At 40.1% G+C, this 11,473-nt stretch overlaps 1 protein-coding gene across 1 annotated transcript; it reads right to left on the bottom strand.

Moving 5' to 3' along the window:
- Positions 1-9,582: 9,582 nt before the first annotated feature.
- Positions 9,583-10,555, bottom strand: LOC113913641 (olfactory receptor 56B1-like). The gene is given in 2 exon segments (XM_027577899.2): positions 9,583-10,260; positions 10,262-10,555. Coding segments are annotated over 2 exon segments (972 nt in total).
- Between the last annotated feature and the right edge of the window lie 918 nt (positions 10,556-11,473).

Genomic DNA, 11,473 nt, shown 5'->3' with positions numbered 1-11,473 from the left:
AGACCCACAAATAAGTACTCTTTAATTTATATCTTTATGCATTCTTCTATTCCTTTTGCTTGGTTTTCTTTATTATATAAAGTCTTTATTTGGACTACTAGATTGCTACCAGATTACCTTGGTTTTCTGAATTAGAATAACACTATGATCTTGAAAACCACAGCAAGTAGCCTGAGAAAGCAAGAATACATCCAGTCCTACATATACATTTTTATTTTTTAGTGCTCAAATCTCCTTTCTAGGTGTAAAATTAAATATAAATATATATATATATATCATACTTGCCTGCTGTATGATGTTTGAGTTCTGATCACACTCTGTACTCATAAGTGTAAAATTCAACATCATTTTAATTTTGAGGGTTTGATGATACAAGTTTTAAAACATACATGTATCAAATCAAGTGGGATTTTTTGTTTTTATCATTTTTATCGTTATTTTTAACTCAATTAATTAGCATATAGTGTATTAATAATTTCAGAGGTAGTTTAGTGACTCATCAGTTGCATATAACACCCAGTGCTCATTACATCGCATGTCCTCCCTAAAGCCTGTCACCCAGTTACCCCATCCCCCAAACTCCCTCTCCTCCAGCAACCCTCCGTTTGTTTCCTATGACAAAGAGTCTCTTAAGGTTTGTCTCCCTCTCTGATTTAGTCTTGTTATATTTTTCCCTCCCTTCTCGTTTTCTTTCTTAAATTCCACATGAGTGAAATCATATGACAATTGTCTTTCCCTGATTGACATATTTCACTTAGCATAATACCCTCCAGTTCCATCCATGTCTATGCAAATGGGAAGATTTCATCCCTTTTGAAGGCTGAGTAATATTCCTGTGTGTGTGTGTGTGTGTGTGTGTGTGTGTGTGTGTGTCTGTGTGTATGTGTGTGTGTGTGTGTATAGCGACCACTTTCTGGAAGGTAGGACGTGCAGAGAAGTGAATCCGAGGTGATATTCGGGAGGATAGATGGTGGGGGAGGGGGGCCCATCCGCCGCTTCTGGCAAGTGATAGAGCCACGGAGCACAAAATTGTAATATTTAGAAGTCCGCTTCACTAAGGGACGTTGCTCCAGCGGCTAAGCGGGGGTGGGGGGGGTGGGGGGGTGGGGGGATTGGGGGTTGGGGGGGTTGGGGGGTGGGGAGGTGGAACCCTCTCTGGGACAGTGTGGTCTCAGGACCCTCGGGGTCACAGAAAGACTGGGGGTTGCCTGAGTGTGGCAGAGCTCCCAGGTATCGGAGCAGGAAAGTGGCTGCAGAGATGGAGCCGAGGCGTGGGCTCTCAGCTTGGGGTTGCCATAAACCATGATCCGTGGCACAGTCCAGCCATTGCTCTTCCAGCAGGGACCAAACAGGCGGCAGATCTGGGGAACTCGCCTTCCTCCCCTGGGAGGAGCAGCGCGGGAGCGCACCACAGGGATCTGCTCGGTTTGGAGACTCCACACGGGGTCATGTGCCAGAGATAGAAATGCTCGGTTATAGGACGGGTGAGCACAGAGTGTGACCGGAGACCGGGGAGAGGGGAGTGATTGACTGCTTTTCTCTGGGGCACACTGAGGAGTGGGGCCCCTAATTCTCCGCTCCACCGGGGTGGAGATTGGAAGGCCACCATTTTCACTATTGTCCTCCAAAGCTGTACCGAAAGCTTGCAGGGAACAAAAACTCCCAAGAGCAAACCTGAGTGGATCACTTAGCCCGGACTCAGCAAGGGCAGGGCAATTCTGCCTCCGGTAAAGACACTTGGGAACCACAGCAACAGGCCCCTCCCCAAGAAGATCAGCAGGAACCGCCAACCAAGACCAAGTTTACCGATCAATGAGAACGGCAGAACTCCAGCGCTAGGGGGATACTGCACATAGAACTCATGGCCTTTTTACCATGATTCTTTAGTCTTTCCAAGTTAATTTTTTTAACTGTCTTTTTTTTTTAATTTTTCTTTTTCCCTTTTTCAACCAACATCTTATCAATCCCTTTTTTAAAAAACATTTTTTTATTTTTCATTTTTAGAGTCATATTCTATCCCTTCATAGTAGTTACCCTTATTTTTGGCATATGTATATAAGTGGTTCTCTCTTTAAAATTTTGAGATACAGTTTCTTCTAACAGATCAAAATAGAGCCTAAATCTCTAGTGTATGGCTTTGTTCTAGACTCCTGCCTGATTACATTCTCTCCCTTTCTTTCTTTTTTTTTTTAAATCCTCTTCTTTCTTTTTTCAAACAACATCTTATCAATTCCTTTTATAAAATCTTTTATAATATTCATCTTTACAGTCATGTTCCATCTCTTCATCGTATTAACACTTATTTTTGTAAATATATGTTTCTCATTCTTTAAATTTTGGGAGGCACTTTCTTCTAACAGACTAAAATACACCCAATCTAGGGTGTAGCACGTATCTATGCACCAGCCTGATCATATTTCATCTTTTTCTTTTTCCTTTTTTTTCTTTTTATTTTTTCTTTCTTTCCCTTTCTTTTCCCCCAGTTTCAGGTCTTTTCTGATTTGTTTAGTGTATCTTTTCTGGGGATGTTGTTACCCTGTTAGCATTTTGTTCTCTCATTCACCTATTCTCCTCTGGACAAAATGAGAAGATGGAAAAAATCACCTCAACAAAAAGAACAAAAGGCTGTACTGACTGCCAGGGACCTACTCAATACGGACATTAGTACGATGTCGGAACTAGAGTTCAGAAGGATGATTTTAAAGATATTAGCTGGGCTTGAAAAAAGCATGGAAATTATAAGAGAAACCCTTTCTGGAGAAATAAAAGAACTAAAATCTAACCAAGTCGAAATCAAAAAGGCTATAAAGAGGTGCAATAAAAAATGGAGGCTCTAACTGCTAGGATAAATGCGGCAGAAGAGAGAATTAGTGATATAGAAGACCAAATGATGGAAAATAAAGAAGCTGAGAAAAAGAGAGATAAACAACTACTGGATCACGAGGGCAGAATTCGAGAGATAAGTGATACCATAAGATGAAACACCATTAGAATAATTGGGATCCCAGAAGAAGAAGAAAGAGTGGGAGGGCAGAAGGTATATTGGAGCAAATGATAGCAGAGAGCTTCCCTAGGGTGGGGAAGGAAACAGGCATCAAAATCCAGGAGGCACAGAGAACCCCTCTCAAAATCAATAAAAATAGGTCAACACCCTGACGTCTAATAGTAAAACTTACGAGTCTCAGAGACAAAGAAAAAGTCCTGAAAGCAGCTCGGAGGAGATATGTAACCTACAATGGTAGAAACATTAGATTGGCAACAGACCTATCCACAGAGACCCGGCAGGCCAGAAAGGACTGGCATGATATATTCAGAGCACTAAATGAGAAAACTATGCAGCCAAGAATACTATATCCAGCTAGGCTGTCATTGAAAATAGGAGAGAAAAAAGTCTTCCAGGACAAACAAAAACTAAAGAACTTGCAAACACAAAACCTGTCCTACAAGAATATTGAAAGAGGTCCTCTAAGCAAAGAGAGAACTTAAAGCAACTTAGACAAGAAAGGAACACAGACAATATACAGTAAAAGTCACCTTACAGGCAATACAATGGCACTAAATTCATGTCTTTCAATAGTTACCCTGAATGTAAATGGGCTAAATGCCCCAATCAAAAGACACAGGCTAACAGATTGGATAAAAAAAAACAAGACCCATCGATATGCTGTCTACAAGAGACTCATTTTAGACCCAAAGACACCCCCAGATTGCAAGTGAAAGGGTGGAAAACCATTTACCATGCTAATGGACACCAAAAGAAAGCTGGGGTGGCAATCCTTATACCAGACAAATTAGATTTTAAAACAAAGACTGTAATAAGAGATGAGGAAGGACACTATATCCTCCTTAACGGGTCTATCCAACAAGAAGATCTAACAATTGTAAATATCTATGCCCCTAACATGGGAGCAGCCAATTATATAAGGCAATTAATAACAAAAGCAAAGAAACACATCGACAACAATACAATAATAGTGGGGGACTTTAACACCCCCCTGACTGAAATGGACAGATCACCTAGCAAAAGATCAACAAGGAAATAAAGACTTTAAATGACACCCTGGACCACATGGACTTCACAGATATATTCAGAACATTCCATCCCAAAGCAACAGAATACACATTCTTCTCTAGTTCCTATGGAACATTCTCCAGAATAGATCACATCCTAGGTCACAAATCAGGTCTCAACGGTACCAAAAGTTTGGGATTATTCCCTGCATATTTTCAGACCACAATGCTTTGAAACTAGAACTCAATCAAAGAGGAATGTCGGAAAGAACTCAAATACATGGAGGCTAAATAGCATCCTACTAAAGAATGAATGGATCGACCAGGAAATTAAAGAAGAATTAAAAATATTCATGGAAACAAATGAAAATGAAAACACAGCTGTTCAAAATCTTTGGAATGTAGCAAAGGCAGTCCTGAGAGGAAAGTATATACCAATACAAGCCTTTCTCAAGAAACAAGAAAGGTCTCAAATATACAACCTAACCCTACACCTAAAGGAGCTGGAGAAAGAACAGCAATAAAAGCCTAGACCCAGCAGGAGAAGAGGAATAATCAAGATCAGAGCAGAAATCAATGAACTAGAAACCAAAAGAACAGTAGAACGGATCAACGAAACTAGGAGCTGGTTCTTTGAAAGAATTAACGAGATTGATAACTCCCTGGCCAGACTTATCAAAAAGAAAAGAGAACATGGATGCAAAAATTCTCACCAAAATACTAGCCAATAGGATCCAACAGTACATTAAAAGGATTATTCAGCATGACCAAGTGGGATTTATCCCTGGGCTGCAAGGTTGGTTCAACATCCGCAAATCAATCAACGTGATACAATACATTAACAAAAGAAAGAACAAGAATCATATGATCCTCTCAATAGATGCAGAAAAAGCATTTGACAAAGTACAGCATCCTTTCTTGATCAAAACTCTTCAGAGTATAGGGACAGAGGGTACATACCTCAACATCATAAAAGCCATCTATGATAAACCTACAGCAAATATCATTCTCAATGGGGAAAAGCTGAGAGCCTTTCCCCTAAGGTCAGGAACGCGGCAGGGATGTCCACTATCAGCACTGCTATTCAACATAGTATTAGAAGTCCTAGCCACAGCAATCAGACAACAAAAAGAAATCAAAGGCATCCAAATCAGCAAAGAAGAAGTCAAACTCTCACTCTTTGCAGATGATATAATACTTTATGTGGAAAACTGAAAAGACTCCACCCCAAAACTGCTAGAACTCACACAGGAATTCAGTAAAGTGGCAGGATATAAAATCATGCACAGAAATCAGTGGCATTCTTATACACCAACAGCAAGACAGAAGAAAGAGAAATTAAGGAGTCGATCCCATTTACAATTGCACCCAAAACCATAAGATACCTAGGTATAAATCGAACCAAAGAGGCAAAGGATCTGTACTCAGAAAACTATAAAATACTCATGAAAGAAATTGAGGAAGACACAAAGAAATGGAAAAAGTTCCATGCTCATGGATTAGAAGAACAAACATTGTGAAGATGTCAATGCTACCTAGAGCAATCTATACATTCAATGCAATCCCCATCAAAATACCATCCACTTTTTTCAAAGAAATGGAACAGATAATCCTAAAATTTGTATGGAACCAGAAGAGACCCCGAATAGCCAGAGGAATGTTGAAAAAGAAAAGCAAAGTTGGAGGAATCACAATTCCGGACTTCCAGCTCTATTACAAAGCTGTCATCATCAAGACAGTATGGTACTGACACAAAAACAGACACATGGATCAGTGGAACAGAATAGAGAGCCCAGAAATGGACCCTCAACTCTATGGTCAACTCATCTTTGACAAAGCAGGAAAGAATGTCCAATGGAAAAAAGACGTTCTCTTCACCAAATGGTGTTAGCAAAATTGGACAGCCACGTGCAGAAGAATGAAACTGGACCATTTCCTTACACCACACACAATAATAGACTCAAAATGGTTGAAAGACCTCACTGTGAGACAGGAGTCCATCAACATCTTAAAGCAGAACACAGGCAGCAACCTATTCGACCTTAGCCGCAGCAAATTTTTCCTAGAAACATCGCCAAAGGCAAGGGAAGCAAGGGCAATAATGAACCATTGGGACTTCATCAAGATTAAAAGTTTTTGCACAGCAAAAGAAACAGTCAACACAACCAAAAAACAACTGACAGAATGGGAGAAGATATTTGCAAATGACATATCAGTTAAAGGGCTAGTATCCAAAATCTATAAAGAACTTATGAAACTCAACACCCAGACAACAAATGATCCAATCAAGAAATGGGCAGAAGACATGAACAGACATATTTCCAAAGAAGGCATCAAAATGGCCAACAGACACATGAAAAAGTGGTCAACATTGCTCAGCATCAGGGAAATCCAAATCAAAACCTCAATGAGATATCACCTCACACCAGTCAGAATGGCTAAAATTAACAAGTCAGGAAACGAGAGATGTTGGCGGGGATGCGGAGAAAGGGGAACCCTCTACACTGTTGGTGGGAATGCAAGCTGGTGCAACCCCTCTGGAAAACAGTATGGAGGTTCCTCAAAAAGTTGAAAATAGAGCTACCATACGATCCAGCAATTGCACTACTGGGTATTTACCGCAAAGATACAAATGTAGGGATCCGAAGGGCTACGTACACCCCAATGTTTATAGTAGCAATGTTCACAATAACCAAACTGTGTAAAGAGCCAAGATGTCCATCAACAGATGAATGGATAAAGGAAAAGTGATATATATATACAATGGAATATTATGCAGCCATCAAAAGGAATGAGATCTTGTCATTTGCAACAACGTGGATGGAACTGGAGGGTGTTATGCTGAGTGAAATAAGTCAATCAGAGGAAGACATGTATCATATGACCTTACTGATATGAGGAATTCTTAATTTCAGGAAACAAACTGAGGGTTGCTGGAGTGGTATGGGGTGGAAGGGATGGGGTGGCTGGGTGATAGACATTGGGGAGGGTATGTGCTATGGTGAGTGCTGTGAATTGTGCAAGACTGTTGAATCACAGACCTGTACCTCTGAAACAGATAATACAATATATGTTTAAAAAAAAGAAGAAGAAAAAGATAGCAGGAGGGGAAGAATGAAGGGGGGGGAAATCGGAGGGGGAGACGAACCATGAGAGACGATGGACTCTGAAAAACAAACTGAGGTTTCTAGAGGGGAGAGGGGTCGGAGGATGGGTTAGCCTGGTGTTGGGTATTAAAGAGGGTACATTCTGCATGGAGCACTGGGTGTTATACACAACAATGAACCATGGAACACTACATCAAAAACTAATCATGTAATGTATGGTGATTAACATAACCATAAAAAAATTTAAAATAAAGAAATCTGAGTGGGAGCCATGTCATCCATTTAAAGAACATCTATGATACAGGCTTGAAATGCTACTAGAAATGGACAACTTCTCTGAAGGTAATCTGGCTAAACACCACTTTCAGAGCTGCTCAAGACGGGATGTCACATGGGACCTGATCTGGCCCAAGAGTTGTGACCAATGCACCCAGACAACTTCTGTCCTCAGAATCTTGGCATCTGTTTAGTTTTCTTTTCCATGACAGAGCAGAATGGCTTATTTTGAAAATCTGTGGTCTACCACAGAAACTTGAATTTATTTATTTTCATTTAAAGGCTGACAAAGAAAAAATACCAACTGTCCTATGGACTCATAAAATTACTTTTTTTAATCATGATATATTTCAGGGCAATATAATACAAAAATATATTCTGCCTTTTGTGTGGGAAACCGGACTAATAAGGAAGATCCTTCACATTATTTTTATTATACCTTAGAACCAATATAATTTACCTTGTATGTCTAACTGGAGGATGAGTGACAGTATACACTGTCTAATAGAGCTGTTAGCATTGGTAGGCCTATACCTCAAATTAATCCTCATGTTTCCCAAGATAATCCATAGATATGCCAACTACTTAAAGAAGTACTCTAATCACGGGCTGAGTGGAAACCAGCCCAGATCATAATGAAATTCACGACACTATTAAGATAAGCCTTATTTCTGCTATTCATTGGTTTTAGCATCATGGAAAAGACAACAGCATAATCAAGGAAAGATTTTTCACTGGGATAAATATCCTGCATCTGCCTGCTGCTCTACAGACTTCTTTATGTCTGTCCATTATGAATCTGCATCCCACCCACTCACACTGCCCACATCCTCTTTAGCCACAGCAGAGGAGTAGTTGCAGAAGAGGTGGTGGAGGTACAGGTAAAGCTCGAGAGTCTGCAGGGTCCTGGCAAGAAACGAAAGGCACACACAAATATGAATCTGAGGAGAATTTCATGAAGTTGCCATTAACCAATTTGTAGGTGAGGTTAAGGAAACAAAAATCATGTTAAAAAAAATAGTGATGCTTGGTACCTAGAGACAAATATAATGACTTGATCACTTCCTTGTCCTGAAAGAATGTTCTTGGGGGATGCCTGGGTGGCTCAGGTTGTTAAGCTTCTGACTCTTGATTTCGGCTTGATTCATGATCCCAGCCAGGGTCATCATGGGATTGAGCTGTGCTAAGCTGTGGACCTGCTTAAGATTCTGTCTCTCCCTCTCCCTTTGCCCCTCCCCCCTTCTCATGTTCTTTCTTTCTCTTTCTAAAATTAAAAAAAAAAAAGTTAAACACCTTTAAAAATGTTCTTGAGTAAACCATACATGCTGTAGCTATTGCAGATGGGTTGCCTGGCAAGTGCTTCATGGGTGGGAGAAGAATAAATAACCCAAACTCCTCTTGCACTCCAGTCTCCTGCCAGTAACTCCCATTGAAAAACCTAACAGGATACTAGAAACAGAGTAGCCCAGGGTACACAGTGTATGAGCTTCAGACCTTCAGGATACAGAACAGTGCTGGAAGGGCAGAGAGCAGAGCCGGAGAGGAAAATGGAGCAAAAGATAAATCCTTCTGTGCATCCTTATTTCTGTCTCTCTCAGTCTTTCTCTCTCATTCTCTCTTTTCTATCTCTTTGCCTTCTCTCCCCCTCTTATCTACCTACCTATCTGTATCTTTTGGGTTCTGTTTATCCAAGTTTGGTCATCTTGCCTTATTCTATCCAGAGACCCACCATAAAATGATTTGGCTTTATTCATCTGAAGTGTTTTCCTTTCCTGCCTCTTCACGCACATTATTGGAATGAACTTGTTCAGGCAGATAGACTTTGGTCCTAAGTTACAGCTGTCAATGAATAATCATGATATGTAACTCATGTCCCACTCATTTATTCTTTGATTTTATGTGTATTATTATATTCATTTTTATTTTAGGGGAGAGACATAATTCATAAACTCTAGTTTTTATTCCATTTCATTGGTCTGGTAGAAAGTACTTCCTTTACCCGCATATATTCATCTCTTATGAATATTTTGGAGCTACTCTGAATTTGTACTTGTTGTTATTGTTGTTGTTTTTAGATGCTTTTACAATGTGAAAAAGAGAACTCAAAGGCATTCACTTGCCCTATAATATTTGAAGTTCTACCATCGATTCTAAAAGAAGCTGAAGATCATGTACATCATGGAGAAGATCACGGGTGCCTTGTGTTCTTTTCTAAGCTCAAACAAAACATCTTTTGGAAGTCTGCCCTAAGTTCTTTAGTCCTAAGTGCATAAACCATAGGGTTGAGGGAAGGGGGAATGATGTTGTGCAGCACATTGAGTAGAACTGGAATCAAAGGAGCTTTGGGTTCTGCCAGGTGAGTTACTGAAACCACTACAACAACTGTGTAGAAGAAGAGAATAAGGATCAGATGGGAGCTACAAGTGCTCAGAGCTTTAGATGCAGCTTCAGCTGAGTTCAGTCTAAGTACAGAGCACAGAATCAAAGTATATGACAATATTATAAGACCTAGGTCACTACCCATTCCAATCCATGCCAGAAGCAATTGGCATATGCTGTTTGGCCTCCTGTCATCGCAAGCCAGGCTGGTGACCCCTAGGTTAGAGCACAGGCAATGCTCAATCTCATTCCTGGAGCAATAATTACGCTGGGCTACAAGCACAGGCACGGGAATGACAAACAAGCCATTTCTAAGTACCATGAACATGGTAGCTTTTAAGATTAAGGCATTGGTGACAATTGATGGATAGCAAAGAGGGTGACAAATCACTACATATATATTAAAAGCCATGCAGAGGAAGATACCAGACTCCACGCCAACAAAGCAGTGAATGGCATAAATCTGAGCAAAACACTCAGGGAGGCTAGATGACCTTGGCATCAAACCAGAAGATGGCCAGGATCTTGGGCATGACGGTGGTGGCCAACCCCATGTCCACCACAGAGAGAATGCCTAGGAAATAGTACATTGGCTGCGGAAGGGCAGGGTCCTGGCAGATGGTGATGAGGATGAGGGTGTTAGCACCAATTGCTGAGAGGTAGAGTATTGCCAATGGTAAGGAGAGCCAGTGTTGCCAGCTATCAATGCCTGGGAATCCCATCAGGATGAACTCAGAGACCTGGAATTTGGAGCTATTAGAGCCTTTCAGAGATGCAGACATCTTTTCCTAAGAGAAAAAGAAAATGGTTTTCAAAGTTGCTTTCTCTGCACAGAATTATCATCAACATTATTTTTAAACTGTCTCCATACAATTATTGAACAAAATTTTAAATAATGTCTCCACATAGTATAGTTTGGTACTGTAACAAAATGAATTCTGCAGTCCATTCCTTACAGCAATTTAAGATAAATTATGACATTTTGAGGCTTTGGCTTCTGAAGTTAAACTTTCAAGGAGCAATTGTCACTGTTGACTATTCAAGGATGACTCAGTATGCATCTCAAATCTCTGCATTATCCATAGCCAACTCAATTTGGGACCATTACATAAATATAATTTTTGCTGTTGCTTTTTGGTTTTGTTTTGTTTTTTTAACTTTCATCATCTCTTCAGAAATTTTGTGGAATCAAGTGGATGTGTTTGTTTTCTTCATATTTGTCTCAATCTTGCTTCAAATTTTTATTAACTAACAACAAAGAATATTTTTTAAATGCAGAATTATGAGAGATTAAATTTTGTAGCTACATTATTACCATTGCTATAGATGTCCACTAATGTTTTATATACCTTCCAAAAATTTTATATCATAGACTTAGGAGGTTGCAAACATAAGTATGGTCGGTCATATTAAAAGAGGAATTATTATTATCTTTTTACATCCCACTTGTATGGACTGCTGAGAATGTCTCAAAAGAATAGCTTGAAAAGTGAAGTGTTCATGACTGAATTTGTTGGTTTCAGGAGTCACATAATGGAGAAAATCATAGAAATGTTTTTTTCTAGGGGCCCCTGGGTGGCTCAGTCAGTTAAGCATCTGCCTTCAGCTCAGGTCATGATCTCTGAGTCCTGGGATCCAGTCCCTTGTCGGGCTTCCTGCTCAGCAGGGAGTCTGCTTCTCTCTCTCTCTCTCTCTCTCTC

The sequence above is a fragment of the Zalophus californianus genome, chromosome 11 (assembly GCF_009762305.2).
Source record: "Zalophus californianus isolate mZalCal1 chromosome 11, mZalCal1.pri.v2, whole genome shotgun sequence".
In the NCBI taxonomy this organism is placed as follows: Eukaryota; Metazoa; Chordata; class Mammalia; order Carnivora; family Otariidae; genus Zalophus; species Zalophus californianus.
The sequence above is the reverse complement of the archived record's forward strand: the minus strand, read 5'-3'. Positions and strand labels throughout refer to the sequence as shown.